Below are 20,951 nucleotides of genomic sequence, written 5' to 3'. Positions count from 1 at the left end.
AAAATGAAAGCAACACTGGTCCTCTTACCAGAACACCGCGAACTTGGTTTGCTTTCTTGAGCTCCTTACCACGAACAAGGCTCTGATACCATGTCAAGATTGTGGGAGAGAAGGAAGGAGTCTCACTTCTAGCTTTCTTGCTTGCACAATGGGGGAATACACATACAGGTGGAGGCTGAAAACAGTTTTCCTCTTCTTAGTTGTGTAAGCCAAAAAGAACTCTAGTACAAAGAAATAGAAGAACCCTATATATGGGTCTCAAACCAAACTCAACTAAGGTGGCATACGAACTGAGCCACGAACTAGAGTAGATAAGGATAGCTGTCATCTAGCTATTATTTATGGGCAGTGTACCAACCGCATCTGCAACTAACAAGTCGGTGACATAAATGCACAATGGTCACCCTGGCATACCATGAGTGGAGCTCGATATCTCAACAAAAAGTTCAGTCAGAATTATTTCCAAGTGATTACAAACTTATTGGACAAATTATTCGGCTCTCGAACAGCCCCAAAAAGAGAATTAGATGGCTTTTCTTGAGTTTTGGTAGGACAAAATTCCAACAAAGCTCTATAAAAGGGCTGCTAGATTTCATTCTTCTGGCATTCCTGTCTTGGTTAGTATCATAGTGCCTTAGTGCAATCACCATCTCGAGCCTGTAGCCTCCAGGCCAGCCCTGTCAGTCCACAATTGCTCAGTTGCCCTGGTGACTTGGTGTGGCATGTTGCTGTCTTGCTGCAAAATGTGGGTCCTAGAGGTCCACTGCCAGTTCCACATGCTTGCCTTGACTGCTTCAGCTGTCCGTGCTACTACATGCCATCAAGTGCTGCTGTCTGGCCTTGTTTGCTCCAAAACACTGCCTCCATAGCTGCTCTGACTGCTGCTGCATGCTGTGCCAGAGTTCCAAAGTGCTGTCTCAGCTCCAAAATGCTGGTTTCCAGCCTTCCACATGATCATTTCTATGCCAGACTGCTATATTTTCAGTCCACTGTTCAATTGTCCTACATCAAAACATGGATTTGTTATATAGTTCTACTTTTGAGTGCTGTTTGTGGGGTGTTTTGACTTGAACAGTTCAGCAGTCCTCAGCCCAGACTGTCTCTTCGAGCAGTCTTCACCCCTTATTCTCTGCCATTTTCTTCGATTCCTTCATTCTTTGGTTTGGTTTCTCGAAAAATATCTCATACCTTGCTCGTGTAGAGGTTTTGGTATCTATTTTGTCATTTGCATTCTCTTTATTTAAGTATTCATTTGCTTTCGAGGAGTCTGTTAGCTTTTTGCACTTTGTTAGCATCTTTCCTCATAGGCTATCAGAGCTGGGTGCTTTTAATACTTGAGCTACCGTGAGCATTTGGGCTACAAGAGTGCGTGAACTAACATTTCATGTCTCAACTCTCTCCTATCATAAGGGAACAATTTCATCATCTTCTTCATCATCACCAAGCCATCGTTACACTGTGATGTTGTATCTCCATCCATCCAAGCTTTATGGGAGTTGTATGGACAAATAGATTCATCTCCAATTACTATACCCATGTTTCATCCTCCACACATCCCTCCACCTTTGGTTTAAACATTTTGATCTACTTCATATGAAGCCAAAAGGAGGTGTGCGCCTCAATCATGACAACTAGTTACCAAGAATCCAGAGCTCCCAGCTAGGGGTGAACAATCCACATTTGGGACGGTTAATGCCTTTATTCACAGCAGGGCTTTGTGGTAGGTTCTTATGTTTCTGATGGTTTGCATGGATGAAATCCATTCTTTGTTGCTCCGTTGTTGTGCAGATACTTGGTGTAGTTACCAACTTACCATGGAGACCCAGCCTGCACCAGTGTATAAATTTAGCATATCTTAAGTCTCACATTTTTGTTCCCATGAGGATGTTTTTGGTGCATTTCAATCTCAAATACCTCCTCTCCCACTTTTTTCTCAAAGTTCTATAGGGCCATCTTTATTTAACTTTCTTGTTTTTCCTTCTTCACACTTTGGAGTCTTGCTGCCATTTGGCACTCACCAAGCTCATGTGCCAAATGCTTTTGCTCAGTGTATTGGTGCTTCATTTCCTAGCATGCCACTTGTGCATAATGCATCTCATCCTCAAGTGAGCCTGCTCAATGTTTTGTTACCTGGTATCCAACTCTTGCACAATATATGGTACCTTCTATTGAGAATGTTTGGTGCTACATTACCTGGAATCCCACCCATAATTAATGCATCTTATCTTATGTCAGGAAGCTCTACCATAGGGAATTCCTACCCTGCATCAAGCTACCCCTTGTAGTTACCTGCTTAGTAGAGCCGCCTAGCTAACTGTTTTGACAAGGTTTAGGGCAGAAGCAGCAGCTATACCTGCTGCAAACAGAGATTTAGAGCTGCACAATGGGTTCCTCAAGACTAGATGAGAATATTAGCTATTGTTCCAGCTCTTTCCATGCTGTCTTTGCATTCTCCATGGCTGAAAATCGGAATATCTGCAGCCAAATTGAATCAGCAACTGTCAAATTGAGTGTGGGCTGCAAAACAAACATCCCCCCCCCACAACAAAAAAAAAAATTGGCATTTAACATTGCTGACTCATGGAGAGAAAGAAAGAAAGTTATATTGATGTCTACAAAAGGCCAAATCGACCTATGAGACCAAAATGTTACATCTGAAAATTCAGGGAATTTCCCATGTCCCAAAATAGCTGACATCTAATGCTATAACTATCTAAATGGAAAATAAACACTGAACAATACATAGTTGATGAGCACAAAATGATGTCTAAGCCCAATATAGCGTGGAACTACTTTGGAAGCACTTTCATCTCAGGATATCTTTGATGGGTCTATCTAGCATAGAGAGGTTGAAGCGGTGAGGTAGGGTCCCCCTTGGACCAATTGGACATGGGCGGTAGGCTCTGCATCTCTTCATGGCTGTGTCTAGGGTGGTCCCTTGTGGTGGGGCTGTCCGTCGTGGACCAGGGAGGGCTCTGTGGTGGAGGGAGTAGTTGATGCTCTATAGAACTCCGTGAGTGCACACTGATGTATGACTCGACTCTGCAGCTAGGTCTGTAAGAGATGCTCCATGTGGTAGTGTGGCTCCAACAAGAAGAGCCTGAGACATATTTGATCCAGGAAATCCATAACCTCGGATAGTGGCCCAAATCCCTCTTTAAACAAGCAATGGAAGTGCCCTTGGATCTCGTAGTACACGAGGCATTTGCATAAGTAGTGCTCCTCTATCTTTGGCTTGAGCTGATAAAGCTGGCAAATCGTGTCCTTCGGGGGGAGGGAGTTTGCGTCGTATCTACTTGTCTCAATCCGGAGCTGGTGTGAGGCTTCCTATGGCACGTCGTACACCGTGAGATAGGTGGGCATCCATGTGTCTCGAGTGGACAACAAAGCCAGCCTTTTGCCTTGTGTGCTAACCTTCTGCTGGTCCTGTGGGCTTGAGGGGCCTCCTGTGCAGCCCGCCAACAAACACTCTGTCTTCCTAGCGCTGCCCAGTCCTTGCAGTGCACAAACATTTCATGTCTGTAGCAACCACCTGACATAGAGACACTGGCAATACGCCATGGGGATGACATGACGCCTGCAACCAGCCACCACAGTGTGCAGCCTGTTCTGGCTACTCGACACCTGTTCAATTTGTGCCTGCTGTGCGCAAAGGTCAGCCCTTGCAACCCTGAAACAAACGTAGAATGAGTAGCTAATAGCCCTTGCATTCTAATGGAGGGCTTGAAGACAATCAAGATTGACTGGGCCTTTGATGCCTTGGGTCCAAATATGGACTTCGAAGAAACTACAGTGGAAGAGGATATGATGTCCTGCACCAACAAGATGGCTTTGACCCCTCCTAAGGTCCAGCTATCTATCAAACACATTAAGCATCTCCATGAACAGTTTCCTGTTGTCCTTGAGGCCCGTGACCCGAGTGATTCTTTGCCATGCTCGTATGCTTAGGTGGATTCTCCTTTGCAGGATTTGCAAGAACCAAAGTGGGAAGAATGTCGAGCATAATCATTGATCCATTCCTACCTGTGCAGAGGAATAGCTCTTTTGCTGCTTTCCATGAGCGAGGTGTCATTCTCTTCTTCACTAATTGGATTCCCATCCTCACTAGGATCTGTCAATGACTGATATCTCTTCTTCAGACTGATTGTATGGTGGAGGTTTTCACTGGTTTGTGTGGTTTCTATGAAGTGGTGTTCCATTCTACTCCGGCACATGATTTTCTTCTCAACTAGCAATCCCTTTTCTTTGATAAACAGCTGGTGCATATTGTTCTGTGGCGTCCAATGGCATATTTTCAATGTGTGCCCAAGCATGCATGTCCGGTATGGGTGGAATTGGAGAATTGCCTAGCTGTTTATTGGGCCCTTCTCAAGGATGCTATGGCTGTAGTGGGTCATGTCTTGATGCCTCCCAGCTTGAAGATGGCCAATAGAAATCGATTGTACATGTTATGGGATATAGCTAGAAAGGGCACCTGGTTGTGCCTCAATTGCAATGGTATGAGGCCTCTTTGATTTGGGCTCAAGTGGGGTACTTTTGTCCGCCACTATTTCTCCTGTGGTCAACTAGGTCACTTGGCAAAATGCCCAGGCTGAAAGAGTACCTTGGTGGACGAGCCCATGGATAAGGATTAAAACATGCCCCCCACCCCCCAAAACCACCACCACCACCATGACGCTTCTTTTGCCGAGCAATAGATTATTTAGCCCAACCATTCTAAACCAAAGCAACCGACTCCCCCTTTAGACCTAGAGACAGGGATGGACGGAAGGCCGAGGGAATAAAGGAAAAGAAAAGGAGATTTCTGTGCCCACAATACATGCTGATCCTTCTTCATTCCAGGGCCCACTCTGCACTAATTCACGTCGCCGAGATAAATGATTTGATGCACCTATTGCTTGAGTTCATGCTACTACCAAGGATCCATAGCCCCACAAAGGGCAACAACCACAATAGTGTGCCCATGACCCTCCAACCCAATTGGCTGTTGATGTTGCTGGTCGAGTCATCACTCCATAGGATTGCAAGTATCTAGGTTCTATCTCCCACCCGGTAGATGGGCCTTCCTCCTTATGGGCCGAACATTAGAGGCCCAATCCCTTTGTGGTGCTAGGAGACTTCTTTGAAGATGGTGTGCTAGAGATACAAGCAGTGAAGGCCCAAGCCGCCATTGCAAAATCCCATCAAAACTCATAATCCTTTCTGTTTGTTTTGTCTTGGGATGCCTCTTGCACTCTCGTCCTTTTTTATGTGCTGAATCCATTGTATCTTGTTCATATATGATGGCCTAGAGCCACTCTGCACCGTAATCTTGTTATCTTGTATGCAGTTAATATAATTACCCATTGAGAGAGAGAGAGAGAGAGAAGAGAAAGAAAGAAAGATATATTAACGTCTACATAAGGCCAATGTGGCCTATGAGACAAAATCTAGAGTACATCCATGTCTAGTGTCATCTCATGAGTAAGGTAAAGATAACATTACAAATAAGTGGGTGGCCTATGAAACAATACTGAAAATAACTATATGATGGGACTATACTAGGGTTGAACCATGTGTAGTGTTATTCCATCAATAGAAAAGAAAAGGAAAGGAAAGGAGAACCAGATCTGATAGAACCATGTACAAAAGTGTGGTGGGGACTATGGGCTGTAGGTGATCTCAAGATCTGCACATGATGTCAGCTATGATGCGGTCCCTAGCTGCTTCATTGATATGCCTAGTGGTGAGTCTACGGTGTCTCGTGATAATGGCTCTAATCCGACTGTGGTGTAGCCTCCTCGGACGTGGTCCTAGTAGACAGGGCCGTCATGCTCGACGAAGGGAAGTGGCTCTATCCAATGTGACACCACGGTGTGGCATGTAAGGTGTCTGGCGGGGTGGCTCTGTCTCTGCTATGTTGGTAGTGTCAGTAGGGTCGGCTCTGTAGAAGAAGTCTGTCATTGCTCTCTGTGTGTGTCCCTCTGGGTGAGCTGGCCTCCTGTCTCGTAGTAGTGCAGTTCGGCGCCTCTCGAGCTCTAGGAGGAAAAGACCTAGGCATCTCTAGTCCTCGTACTCCATGACGCGACGAAGGGGTCCAAATCCATCACGGAAGAGGCAGTGTACCCGTCCTCGTATGTCACAGTATACTGTGCATCTGCATATGTAGTGCTCCTCCGTCTTAGGCTAAACCACAGAGCTGGCAAGTCCTATCCTTTGCTAAGGTATTTTTCCATCTGCCTGTCTCCATCTGAAGCCTATGTGAGGAGGTGCGAATCTGTCCGATAGCAACCCGTACGCTATGGGAGAGATGAGTGTCCATATATGCTGGCTGAATAGTGAAATCATCATCAGAGAGAGACAAGAAATGACTCCTGTAGAACTTCATCCCTGATCCTAGAGGGAGTGGTGGATGGATCCATGTCCTTGCTGTCTCAATCCTCAAGATATCAGCTCTGATCACCTGGTTTAACTCTGATCGATTGAGAGAAAGTGTAGGGCAGTCAAGGCTATAATCCAAAGGTGGAAGACAGTCAATATCCAAACCATGTAGGCTCATCCAAATAGTCATCTGTGAAAACCAATAGTTCTTCTCACCTCCAACTGCTAGTTGTCTAGATGAGGTTAGTGCCAATCTAGAGTATCTATGGTGTGGAAGTTCCCATAGTCTGTGCCAAAAGGTCACTGCCCTGAAGAGTGCCTCCGTAACTATAGGTGTTGCCCCTAGCTCTGCTCTGACATTGGGATGTGGAGTGGAGGGCTTACTCCTAATCATGCGTGCTATCATCATGATCAATGGCCTTTCCACACTATCCCAACCATCATAATAATCCCTCTCTATTTCAATCTGATTAGTGAGTGGGCTAAGACGCCTATGGTACAAGCTGCAACCCCATATCTCTGCTCCATATAGTAATATAGGTGTGACTAGGGTGTCAAACAACCAGAGTTTGGTGCAGGGCTCTTGGAACTGTATGTGAGCACATTGACTCTCGAATGCCCCTAGTGCTGCATATTCACGTGCCAGACGTGCCTCTGATGCCCCTCTCAATGAAAAACGTGTGCCAGAGAAGGTGACTCCTAAATAGACATATTCCCTCACATGCTCCAGTATGTCTCCCCCAAATGTGAACTGGTACATAGATCTAGTCACCCATGCTGCTGAAGTATTGAAAACCATGGTTTTGGTCTTCCCAAGGTTCACTGTGATGTCTTTATCTCTACAGAAGATGTGCAAAGCATCTAGATGGCACTGCAATCCCTCCGGTGAATGTGAAATGAGAACAATATCATCTGCATAAAGTAATATCGGTATCAGCACCCCTGCCATGCTGGCTCCAGCTCCTCCTCCTCGGTCTATGTAATTAGACACTTCATCTATGTATAGACCAATCAATGTGGGTGAAAGTGGGCATCCTTGTTTCACTCCTATGGTACTGTCAATCCTCTATGATAGCCCCCCAGGTGCTTGTACATGACCTGTCACTGCCTTATATAATGCATGGAGAGAGAGAGTTGTGGTCTTTAAGCCTGCAACAAGGGAGACAAAGCAGTTCATGCTTAGCATCTAGTTTAGTGATGGAGAATTTGTAGGAGACAAATGGTATCAATGTGGCCTTTCTCGACCAGTATTTAGGGAATGGGAATGACCAACTTCTGCTGGATTCAGACAGCGATTCATTGGCGGAGGATTCCCGACAGTTGACAGAAGGGGATGAGACAGGTAAACGTCAGAAGATGTCGGTTAAAGATCCGCTATTATGCCCCCCAAATTTGCCTTAGCTAGAGCCAGGCTTTTGGTCCACAACTTGATGGGTCTCTTCAGTTCATACTGGCCACTGCCAATCATCTTATGTCCGATTATGTCCATGTTAATGAGAGTAAAGCTACCTCTTTTCCGGAAGGGGATCATGTAGATGTAGTCATGGGAACAGAACTGGTTCTACAGCAGATTTCTGCTTTCCATGAGAGGGCAACCATCTTTTATTTTACAGGAAGGACTCCATTGATCACAAGGATTCGTACCTGATTGCAGTCTATGCTTGTAAATGTTCAATAGTACCAAGAAGATGCTCCAGGGCATGTGCATGCCCCTCTTGTTGAAGAGATTTATGATGGTCCCAAGGGGTTTTTTGAGGTGCTTTTTCACTTCTTGGAAGTGCGGTCTTTCATCATGGTTATGCAAGACCACCATTCGCCCCACATACATCAGCAGCCTCAAGCTGATCCTAAGATGCCTCCCCAACATGGTCGTGATGAAGGTAAGAAGGAGGTTCCTCAAGTGGGTCCTGAGCGTACTTCCCTTTCGGTTGACCGGAATGTGTCTTCTCGGGAAGATTCCTGGGTATCAGTGGTTAGACGTAATGCAAGACAAGCTTCTCGTTCGGCTCCTGCCCACCCATCGCCACATCCCATCACTCAGACCTTTCAATGCAAAGGTAGGGGGCTTTACATGAACCCTCAATCTTCACGTGCTCTGGCTGGGGATGATAAAAGAAATTCCAATTTTGCTTTGCGCTTTGATGTGCAGGGGAGGCTTGTGCCTCCTAGGGATGTTTTTCGTTCACAGCAACAACAATTTCCTTCTTGTGCTTCGATGGCTGGTTTGCAAAGGGCAGACCTTGTAGATGTAATCCGAAGCGAGATGGAAAGATTCCAAGCAGCTAAAGCTATAGATGTAAAAGGGAAAGGAAAAGTGGTGGTTCAGTAGTTTTCTCATTTCCAATTTATTATGAGAATTGCTTTGTGGAATGTGAAAGGTATCTCTTCGGGCAGCAAGCAGTATCGGTTATGGAAAGTTGTGTTTGTTAGAAAGTGGAATGTACTTTGTGTGGTGGAACATAAACATCATGCTTTGGTTGGATCCTCTTATGTTTACAAGGATTATGTTGTTTTTTTTAGTGGTCGAGCTCCATTTAAATCTGGGGTTATGTTGGCTGTCAAATCCTTTCTGCAACCATTGCTGGTTTCTCAAGACCCTCGGGGGTCGATTTGTGATTCTGGAGATACTTTATGAGGGAGAGGTTTTGTGGTTGGTAGGCATATATTCTCCTTCCATGACAAGGGAACGCTGTCTACTTTGGGATGACTTGCACTGCCTTTCCATGGCCCGTCAAGGTTTTGTCATGGGAGATTTTAATGCATGTCTATTTGGGGATCAGGCTACTTCTCTGCACTTAGTTATGGATGGTCCTGAGCGATAGGCTTGGGATGCCCTTATAGCTGTATCTTTGAAGCAGGACATTTGGTCCTGGATGTGTCCGTCACAATTTGGTTATACTTATCGATCTTTGCAGCATCCTAACACTTGGGCTAGACTCGATAGGACATATATTTGTCAGAGTGATTCCTTTCTTCCAGCAATTATTGACATGTGGGTGGAACGACAGCATGTCTTATCAGATCATTACCCTTTGGTCTTGGAAATGACCCATAGACTTGTTCATGTATTTAAGGCTCTTCTTACTCGGTTGCCACTTTGTTTTAATCAATCTTTTATGCAACAGAATCAGTTTTTGAAATATGTTCAACTGATTGCTTCTTTTAGCTTGAAGGTCCTATTTGGAGGAAGGGACACATGGGTCGTTTTTAGGGATAATGCCTGAGACTTATCCCGTTAGTATGGTATTCAGCATGCTTCCTCTTTACGAGTTGAATTGCAGAATGCCCAATATCTATTGGCCCACTCCTTGTCTCTAAGTCAATCAGGGGATTCTAATAATGACTTGATCACATGCATTGAATGGTTGAAAGGTAGGGTTCATTCTCTTCAAGAACAGGAATATGCAAAATATAAATTGTTGGCGAGAGTTGAAGCTTTATACGATAATAACTGTCAATCCCATCTATTTTTTGCTCGCTTACACCAGAAATATGCTCGAGAAAATATTGTGCGCTTAATATATGAACAGGGTGTTATGGTGACTGATCCGATCTCCATCATTTGTATGTGTGTTGACTTTTATAAGTCCTTGCTGGGTCCGCAAGAGAATTTTTCTGATGCTCCCCTCTTTGCACGCCGATATATTTGTGAGTTGGTAAGCAACCAGGTCAAACCAGAATGGGTGGACTTAATGGAGGCGGATATTTCAGAAGATGAAGTGGAAGAAGTGCTATCCCATCTACTCTGAAGGAAAAGCCCGGGCTAGGATGGGCTTCCTAATGAGCTATTTTCATCTAATGTGCAACAGCTTAAAGACCCATCGACTCGCTTGTGTCAGCAAGTGTGGAACTTTGGTATCATGTCATTTGATTGGAAGATTGTTGTCGTTCGATTGTTGCCCAAGGTTCCCTCCCCAATCTCTTTGAAACAATGGAGACCTATTTCCGTTATGGGTTCGTTATATAAAATTTTCTCCAAAATCATTGCCAACAGATTGTAGAAAGTTTTTCTACACATGTTTCATCCATGTCAATATGTTTTCATTAAAGGTTGGAATATCATGCATAACATCTTGAATGTTCAAGTGGGAATTGACTATGCTAAAGCTTCAGGACAACATGTAGTTATGCTTCAGCTCAATATTGAGAAGGCATTTGATCATGTTAGCTGGCCTTTTTTGCGGCAATTATTGTCTACAATGGGATTTGGCCCTCGCATGGTTTCTCTTATTGACACTATTGGTCAAGGAGCTGTGGCTCGTATTGCTCTTAATGGAGGGATCACAGAAGAAATTGCTATATCTCTATCTCTTAGGCAAGGCTGCTCTCTCAAGCCTTTGCTGTTTGCTTTGGTCACTCGCCCGATGCTCTCATTGTTGGATAAGTTGGCAGATCAAGGCGAGATAGTGGGCTTGGCTCTTTCCAGTGGTACGCAACTTGTGGGTCAATCTTTGGCAGATGATTCTTTTATGTTCCTTAAGGCTGATCGCACTAATGTTAATCGGGAAATGGTGGCATGGAATCTTTTTGCTTTGGCATCTGGTTTTCATATTAATATGCAGAAATCTACTCTTCTCTCTTGTACGGAGATAGATCTGTAGGCCTTGGGCTGGCATGGAATTGTGATCCCAAAGGGAAACAGAACTAGACACTTGGGATATCCTATTGCTGTGGAGGTAGCATCCCGGGCCTTACTCGATTGGATGGCCTCTCGGATTCATGACAAGTTCATGTACTGGAAATCTCGAGATTGGCCTTTACATGTTAGACTGAAAATTGCTCAAAGTATTATGATCAGTATGATATCATTCTTTTTGCCACTACTTTCCTGGACTAAGAAGTCCCTTTTGGAACTAATTCAGCCTATCAGGTTTATGTTGTGGAAAAAGAAAGGGAACTGGTTGGGTCAGGTTTGGATTTCGTGGCAGCATGTGACTATGCCTAAACGAATGGGGGGAGCAGCTTTGTTGGATGTTAATTTGCATATGAAAGCCTTGAGGTTGGCCTTTTTGCAGGTGTTATGTGTACAGAGTTATCCTTGGTCAGACATTGCAAAATTTTTCATTGAAAAGACTGGCATCTCTCATGGTAATACGGTCATTCGTGCCTCCTGGTGGCATGTGCTCAACTCCTCAAGGCCAATTAAGACTACCCAGTCTTTTCTGGCAGGAGATCTTACGTTTTTCAGTTTGGCGCCCTCCTGAGATTCGCAAGGAGGCGAATTCAATGCAAGGAGTGGTCTTGGCCTCCTCCAGGTTGTTGGATTGGCCGGACAAAAATTTGCATAGACTTAAGTTCAATCGGATGGCTCATTTGGGGTTGCAGACAGCTTTTGATAGTGTAATTTATGGGTAGTCCCATCTTTACTCTTTTCGGCGTATTCGTCAACACTTTCGGGTACCCCGTGGATATTGTGACATTTGGTCATCCATACATGTCAAACTTCAGAGGTTATCTCCTTTACTAGTGCTACAACCATTGTATTCATGGCATGACTGGAAGTTTGTGTTTCCGGATGATTTCAAGAAGAGGTCTGCTAACTAGATATACCATTAGATGGTGGAGGCCAAGAGATGGGTCACTACAAAGGTGAATAAATTACGGCATATTAGGGATGGAAAAAAAAAGTGGCAGGAAAGATTCCTTCAGCTTTGGAAGTCTAAGGTTCCCTATCAGGGAAAAGTCTTCTTGTGGAGACTGTTGATTGGTGGTCTTCCAACTGGAGAGGTGCTACGTGCTCAAAAGATCTATGCTGGTCGTTGTATCTTTTGCACTACATGTGATGAAACATTGCTTCATCTTTTTTCCTCTTGTCCAATTGCGCGACAGATTTGGTGTTTTATTTCTCACGTGTGGTTCTCGGCGACTGAGCTCCAGATAACAGCCCGGTCATGGATTATGGGAAAGCTGCTCTCCGTGCCTTCTTTGCATTCTGATTATTCCTGCCTGTTCCAGTTCCTTAGATGGACTGCCTTGTGGCATATTTGGCATACTTGGAATGCCTTTATTTTTGATTTGTTCTCTGGCATCCATGGTCATGTGGCCCGTATTTGAGGTTTGTTGCTATGGTAGATTTCTTCTATGATATTAGCTGACCTAGTTCTTCCTGACATTGCTGCCCCTTGGCTGGCTATTGTTCGCTCCACACCAGCAGTGTGATTTTCTCTTTGTGATAAAGTCTTGATAGTCTTTCGTCACTTTCTTTGAAGACTTGATGGTCTGATGTAACAAAATGTAAAGAGAGAGAGAGAGAGAGTTTCTATGATGACCTGATGGTATGATGTAACAGAAAGTAAGAGATATGGAGAGAATGATGACCTGATGGCCTGATGTAAATATTTACTACTTAATTCAATTATCTTCACGGAGAGAGAGAGAGAGAGAGAGAGAGAGAGAGAGAGAGAGAGATGCAAATGGCAATATATGTTTTTCGAAATGATTTTTTCTCTCTAGAATCCCAATAAAACACAGGGGTTTGCTTGGCATTTAACAAGTGCTCACTAAGCAAAACTTCCGATGTAAATTAATTCTTTTTGCAAGTAAAATGTGGCTGATTTTATTACTAAAAAAAAAACTGATTACAACGGTGTACTCATGCTCAATAGACAAGATGAAGCTGATGAAGGTCACAAATACATCATGTATACAAGCCTCTCAAGGCGGTCTTGGGGAGATGGGGGCAAGAAGCCATGGAGGGGGGGTGTATTGCCATTTGGGGTTGCTTGCATGCATCATGAAAAATAGATCCTGGCCGCCCCAAGTGCGCATGAAATGACATTGGAGCTCCTGACGAGCCCTGGACTTGCCTTGCACCTGATCCCATCGGCCGCGAAGGGAGTGGATGATGGAGGTTCAGAGCTCTGTTAAGGTCACCTGTACTGGAGGTCTCTCTCCGCCGAAGCCGCCTGACACCGCGCTTTCCAGATATGCCAACCAGTAAGACTCCCTATGATCTCCCATACCTCAGAGCGGTTTGTTGTGGGCTCCAGTACTTGGCGGATGGGTAGAGCCTTCAAACCGACCATTGCGCATGACCTTGCCTCAATAATGAATATTGTGTCCTGCATCCTGGCCTCATATAGAAGGTGATGGCCGTGGTTGACCGCCTATCAGTAGAAAGCTCCCCATGAGATACATCCAAGGTTGGGTGCTATACGACGAAGGATACGGCATACTTCTCTCCACACGAGTTGTGCCGCCTACACGACCAAAGGCAGTGCTTTGGGGTTTCTAGAGGCTGCTGTGTGCATAGTTTACAACCTCCCTCTTGCATCTAGGCAAGCTAGCTTCCCACTGCCAAGCCTCCGTGTGCCACCAGCCATAAAAAATATGATACTCTCCTCGGCCTCTAGCTATCCCATAGGCGGCGCCAAAAGGTCCGTCGAAAAGGCTCAGTGATGCTGTGCTCTGCCCAGTGCTTGTTACGTGACGGCGCCCACTCCATATCCTCCTGCATCAGTACGTGTTTGCCAATCTTGACAGTATACTCCAGGAACCTTGGTGGCTTCTTGGTGACCATAGTGGCCGGCCATAGCCACTCTCTTGGATCCCACTCCAGCTCATCAAGTGGCGTGCCCTCCCAGATCCAGAGGCACCACTCCTTGAGCTCCTGCCAAAAGACAAAAGGGTCCAGCCGCCATGTCTTCCCTTGAAGGCCAATCACCCGGATCCGCTTCCATGAAAGGACAGCTCCTCGTCTTGCTGCCCTCTGTCAAGAGCCAAACGCCCCCCCCCCCCCCCCCCCCCTGTACAATGAAGAAAGTCCCAGGTGGAGCGCCGCCCACTCTACCTGCCACCTGTAGGGGGGTGCTTGCTGGTGAAAACCTAGCGGCCCATACCTCTCCGGGCTCTATCGGCTCTCGTATCGGAGAAGCGAGCCACTCCTGAGGTATTGTTGCGTCTATCTCCCTTCTCCTCAACTCCACTTCTCTCTAGCAGTCTGTTACTCGCTGTAGCACCTCCTCGTCCACCATCCTGTACACCTCCCACCATTTCCTGATGGTATGAGCCAGGCGAGCCTCCCAACTAGCCCATTGGATGTAGGGGTGCTTGCTAATTTGTGCCCCTTCCCGATCTCTGACCTTGGGGTTCCAAATCACCGGCTGACGGTCTATCTTCTCTTGGTAGTCTGGGGGGTTTTGGATTAGGGCCTTGCGGAGGCCTTGCCACATGCGGAGGAAGCTACGTAGGAAAGGTGATCTGGGGGGGGGGGGTGATCTGGGCTGACGTGAAGATGCATCTTAGGGACGGCCTTCACTCACCGCCAAGCCTCGGTCTACAATCCTGAAGATCCTCCTGCAATAGGACCTTCCAGGTCTGCCCTCCTGGTGTGAGGCCGCGGACAACTAGCTTGCCCAAGAGGGCCATACTCTGATACTTTGGGTCTATGATCCCAAGTCCTCCCTCTGACCAATGCCGTATGATAGTTGCCCACGCCACCTTGGCCCTGAAATCCCTGGAGCCGTCTGACCCGGACCAAAGGAAACTCTGCACTAGGTGGCGAAGCTGCACTATGTAAGACGAGGAGAAGCACCAACATAGCTACTGGCAATGTAGAGCTCGAGACTCTACATGGAGAGGACTTAGGCTTCTTCAATGGGAGCCGCATAAAGAAATACTACCCTCCCATGCATCCACTATCTGAGCCACCCATGCTAGAGCCCCCTGTGAAAGTTCGAGTCACCATAATAATGAAAATTGAGGAGAAAAATGTGGATGTACTAGCTCCCCCTTACCTACTCATGACGATCATTGCCCAACAGACACATACCTTCGACGCATTGATCGATGAGGGAGTTGATTTTAATATCTTAACTCATGATCATTGGACTCAAATTGTCCACCCACAACCACAACCTACCAATGCCAAACTTAGCCCATATAGGGGTCGATCGTATGCCCTTCTAGGCAAGTGCAAAGTGGCAGCCTCTATCGAGTTTGAAAGCATACCCATAATCTTTTTTGTGTTGTCGAACACAAAAGATGTTGGTCAGGAATCATTGTTAGGACACTCATTTAAAAAGCAAGCACATTGTAATGTCGACTACGAGTCACAGCATATTCACCTTGCTATTGGCAATGTACGAATAGTCACGGCTTTTAGCAAGGGCAATGCGGCTCCACCAAAGCTCGCGAGGCCACTAATAAAGGAACCCACCACCAAGTCTAAGGAGAGGAGTCCAGACTTGTCACAACCCGTCACACCACACCATTGGTACGTTGCTAAGATCAAGGCTAAGGCTCCTAAACCACAGTTCAAGTGTGTGCCTAAACATCAAGGACTGCCACCTAGGAGCATGCAATCATGGCCTTGCAAGTCTAGGAACTCATACTCCAGACCTAGAAGGCAAAGAAGAAGCCATAGGCCCCAATGAATGGTTTAGCCGTGATGGGTCCCCAAGACCTTATTACAAGTGCAAGGGTATTATGAGGGCAATGCTTGGATATGGTGACTAAATCTAAGTTGGCCAGCAACACTACTCCAATGCCATCCTCAAACCTGACTATACAGAGCCGGATGACAGATTAAACACTAAGGCTATAAAAAGCTCAAGCTGCGAAGCGCATAGAGTCCAAAACCGTTGACCTAAAACCTCAACAAGTCTATCAACCAAAACCGTAGCTTCATGACTCCAAACCAACTCAACCTAGTACTATTAGTACTACTCAAGCTTCACAGACATCTGGCAGCACAAGGTCAAAATCCCAAACCAAGCCTAGCGCACGAGAGGCCAAACCACACTCTCTGGAGAAGTTGCAACCACAAATGTTAGCCGTTGAGATGTCGAGTGCGGTCAAAACCCCAGCCCCTAGCAGACCCTAAACCTTTTTATGAATAACATTCCATTCTTACCTTGGCTGCAAACTAGCTGAAAATACAAGGGATGATTTAGTTGGTTGCCTTCGACGTTTGGATGCCACGTTTACCACACTTGCTAAGGGGAAGATTGCTGGTGCGAGGATGATGTAGGTGTGTGTGGCTCATCACTTCCTGTGGGAGGAGAGGTGGGGGTCTGGGGGGGGATCACGTGAACCGGGTGCGGATTAGGGGGGGTGCTCTGCAGGGTAGGTGGTGGGGGGGAAGAGGATCAAGAAATGGTGGGATGGATGGAGGTACGTGACGGGTGTGGGGGGGGCTGGTGGCCTTGGAAGGGGGGGGCTGTGGGCCAGGGTTAGTGGGGGAGCATGGGATGGGGGGGGGGGGTGGGTGGGGGGGGCTGTGGGATCTCAGGTGAAGTAGTCTATGGCGCGGGTGGTGGATGTGGAGGACTGCGGTCTTGCTGGGTGTTGCGGGCAGGGGGGGCTGCGGAGTGCTCTGCCGAGGGGGCATCGCTTGCCCTCCTACTCCCTATTGTCGAGGCTGTGTTTGAGGAGTTGGCTGCTTCCCCCCCTACTGTCTCCCTCTCTGTCGTCTCTGGACCCATGTGAAGCCGTCAACGTCCACCTGTGGGCCTGTCGACAGTGCCACCTTGGCTCTGAAACACGTACAATCTGCTGCCTGATGCCCAAAGTCGTGGCAGTGCAGGCACTGCCCTGGTTGCCCAGTCACAATGACTTGTTGCCTAAAGGAGTGACCTCTTGTCTCAATCTCTAGGAACTTTGGTATACTCTTTGTCTTTCATAGCCACTCGTACCTTTGGGACTCCTGTAGCTGTCACTGCATCTGCGAAGGAGGCATGAAGAGCTGTGCCGAAGAGCCGTCCAAAGTCCTCCATTAACTGGCGGTACTCTACTGCCAGTCCGGGGAAAAGTAAGGTGAGTGGACGTTTGAGAAATTTGTTATGGAGCGCAAATGTCTCCATCGTGAAGCCGCTATACCAAGGAACCATGTAAATGGCCCCCTTCGTGGAGGCATAGGGTGCGCTCTCCACTAGCTCACGAGCTGTATCTGTAGAGGTGAGTTGAACCATGAAGATTCCTTGGCCCATGAGGACTGCCTCCACGATCTGCGTTGTGCCAATGCGCAGCATGGAGTGGAGCCGGGCCCTTGATGGGGAGTGTCCAATGACTTGACCAAAGATCACTGTTTCTTTCAACTCCAGCTCTGTGGCATGGATGGCTAAGAGCTATTCCTTAGAGAGGATGATGCGCAAGGTGTTTGATTGGGGGGCACTCGCAGAATGCACTGGCGTCTGACCAGAGGTTTCCATTGCGCATCCCTGTTGAGAACCTACCTATCACGCTGCTGTGCTACCGGAGGGGGGGAGTTGCTGCAGGGGGAGGGAGAATGTAAATTAATTCTTAGGTGCCTTGCCCTTGTGCCACATAGCCAATACACTTGTCTACTGCATGCCCAATGTCGAATCCTTTGCTATTGGTGGAATGGTCTCCATGCCTAAAGCTAGGGGTAACCTAATAGAACTCATTTTAATTAAATATCTAAGGTGAAGTTTAATTCAATCATTAGAAGTCCTTTCATATTAGCTTCTTTAGTTTCTCTTTCAATTGCAGCATTTCCCACTCTGATCCTCATGCTAGGCGCATCTAACTGAACATTATTCAGCTCATCGTCACATGTAACAAATTAATATCGATCATGAGCTCTAGGAGTTTTCCATTAAGGAAGACTATGACTTGAAGGCAAGATGGCAAAGTGCTTGCAATTACTTGGTGACCACACCATTATTGGCCCACCAAAGTGAGATGGGGGAGTGTTGTCGATTAGTTGATGGGCACACTAGTACTGACCCACTAGAGTGATCCTCATCAGGTTATTTTGTTTTTAACAAGCCATCTGATAAAAATTTTCACTTTTGTAGCATAATATCAGTATGCCATAGCCAAACTTCTAGGAATGTGAGGTCATCCTTTTCAGCCAACATCTTACACCGTTCCAATATTTAAGTGTGTTTCCCTTCTCATTGTTTTCAGAAACATTTTGGCTGTTTGGTATTGTTTCTGTCCTTTGAGAGCATATATGAGGTATATTTTGTTTGGATGAGATCTTGGACATTTTAACCATTTGGAAATTCCGTAATAATTTGGTCTTTGGTAACATTACCATTGATACTCGTACTTTTTTCATAGCAACATGGAATGGGAACAGGGAACGGGAATGAGGAACTCCATGATTTGCCATTCCACATGGCTATATAGTCACATGGAATAGGCATGGAACAGGGATAAGGACAGGGAATGGGGACGGGGGGCCCAAAACTGGCCACTCCATGTTGCTATGACTTTTTTAGATCATTGCAGTGGTCCCTATACAGACTTCTGGATATTCACTAGAACCAGTTCTTTTTGTTCAATAATTCTGACTTTTGACCAGTTGACTTCTTTTAATCATATGGTCTTTGGTGACACTACCATTGATACTTTTACTTTTCCTAGGAGGTCTTTGCAGCAGTCCCTATACAGACGTCATGATATTGACTAGAATTAGTAGTCTCTCTTTTTTGATGCTGCTGACTTTGGCTATGTTTGCATTAAACATAGCTTTCTTTGCACATTGATATAATATAATTCAGTGCAATAGTTTGACAAAAAATGTGTGTGTGTGCTCTACCAAAAATGCAACGTGTGCATGCATATGCGCATACATATTACTCAAAATGAAGTGTGTGACGTGTGTGTGTGTGTGCATGTGTGCACACACACACATGCACATGCACATGCACATTACCCAAATTTCCAAATCTAAAAACAGCAGATGTGGGCATTCTCTGCAAGTTTGAGATTTGGGCAAAATGTAGAAATGCTCATGTCTGAGATTTTGAATATGTTTAATCTGAGATTTTGAGATGTGATCATTATTATAAATTTTGTACATGGGCACATTTCCCAAATCTGAATATTTCAGATTTGGGCAGATTTTAAACAATCTGCCCAAATCTGAAAATATTTAGATTTGGGATGATGAAAGAAAATGCCCAAATGTGAGCTTTTGAAGGGAGAGAGGGGAGGGGCAATGTGGCCTATCGTACTGCTTAGGGCACTGATTAATTGCCTGATTTGTTTGTTCAGGTGAAAAAGAAAAAGGCTGCTCATGCTGGCATGTTTGAGTTAGCTCGAACACCAAATAGACCGATGATTCATATCGGTGGCTGACTTCTACACTAACTTCCGCAGCAATACTGAATTATTCTTTGTGACCTTTGTTTTGATATATCATCTGGAAACAAGATGCTTGGATCAGGTCAGTACCATGATACGATTGAAATTTTGACCCCCTTCTAGTGATCACAAATAATCTGTATTTTAATGCTAAAGGTTTTCTAGAGCTGGAACTTCCATTGTTGAAAAATTGAGTACTTTATAATGTCATCTCATCAGCTCTATTTTTAGGATCACCCCTCCCCATGAAATGGGCAGCATGTTGCAATTGTATAGCAGAAGCTTTTTGGAGTGCTTCTAATCTGAGGATTGAACTTGGAACATTTTTCTTTTGTTTCTAACAAGAGGAGGTTCAGGATTCTTTTCAAACATCTTTAAATAATTAATTCACCTAAGTGTTTCACTTGGGTGTAAAATAGACATGAAGAAATTTGTTTCTCTCAGTCTATACAGCTCAAGATGTTTATTTTATCTCATTCTTTACAAGCTTTGGGAACTACATGTTGTCATCTTCTCCTGCAAGAACTCCATGCATTCATGTTTCTCTCTCCTACTTACTGGTCTTTTCTCTCTTTAGAAGATCTGGATGAAATCATTTGTTAGTGAAAAAGATTGGCATTCTCTTCCATGCAATACTGCCCTATTTTGGGTGTAATTCTCTAGGTTTTGAAACATAAATCAGTATGATGTATGCTATTAGGTCATTAAGTGTATTCTATGTTGTCATGACCACGAAGGAATGAAAGAAAACCATACTTAAAAAAGCGGTGCATATTAAGTAAATAATATTTGGATTCTTTGAGACATTACAAGAAAGCTTTAGATAAAGCTAGAAAGCTTAAGAAACAAAACTCTAGCATTGTCTTTCACATTGTATAGATCCTGAACCCTTAATTATCCAACTAGACACCCTCGGGATTGTTTGTATGAGCTCATAAAAAATTACACTTGAAATGGAATTATTAAGTGTATTAGTCCTCAACTTTAGAGCATGAGCTTCAATATTTGACAAATACAATATGAGCATCTTTCATTGGAAAGAAATAGAGCTAAGCACCTAATCCAACACGAGTTGCCAATGCATGGTTTTTTTGAAGGATCGATGTTGCCAATGCATGGTTTTTTTGAAGGATGGATGTTGATGAGTGGAGCATAATGGAGAATAATGGATTATGCTATTTTCATAAGCTATATGCATGATCTAAAGCTTATTGATTTGGACATGCAACGTGGGGGTATACATAATTAGTTGTCATGCCAAGGCAATCATGTCTTTGCTCTATTAAGCCATTGCTTTATGATGCTTGCCTTGGAAGTGTGATAAACTCTTCTCATACACACAATCACTTCATCAAAATCTTGAAGGAAGTAGAGAAATAGATTCAAATGTTGTAGTTGAAATGTTGCATCTATTATAGATGATATGGAGGCTCCAAAGTTACTTGACTCAAGCTCAAGGTTTGAATATATGTGGGTTGAAATTATTATGGTAAGGCTTACATGAGAGAAGTGCAATTTGTTGGATAAAAGGTGAT

The 20,951-nt window shown here is 45.1% G+C and overlaps 1 protein-coding gene across 7 annotated transcripts in view; it reads left to right on the top strand.

The window, feature by feature from the left end:
- Positions 1-19,785, top strand: part of CNX2 (cofactor of nitrate reductase and xanthine dehydrogenase 2) — a 53,252-nt gene extending 33,467 nt beyond the window's left edge. For 3 of the 7 annotated variants that reach the window (XM_087663188.1, XM_087663189.1, XM_087663187.1), the window contains exon 6: positions 19,327-19,785. In XM_087663188.1, coding sequence (XP_087519314.1) covers positions 19,327-19,410 — 84 coding nt within the window. In that variant the 3' untranslated portion in view covers positions 19,411-19,785. The remainder of the gene's footprint in view (positions 1-19,326) is intronic. The other 4 variants (XR_015687899.1, XR_015687897.1, XR_015687895.1 and 1 more) reach the window with 3 other exon arrangements.
- The last annotated feature ends 1,166 nt before the right edge of the window (positions 19,786-20,951 follow it).

This window comes from Lygodium microphyllum, chromosome 22 (genome assembly GCF_053477565.2).
Source record: "Lygodium microphyllum isolate KBCC chromosome 22, Lygodium_microphyllum_v1.1.10, whole genome shotgun sequence".
In the NCBI taxonomy this organism is placed as follows: Eukaryota; Viridiplantae; Streptophyta; class Polypodiopsida; order Schizaeales; family Lygodiaceae; genus Lygodium; species Lygodium microphyllum.
This window is presented reverse-complemented; position numbering and strand designations above follow the sequence as displayed.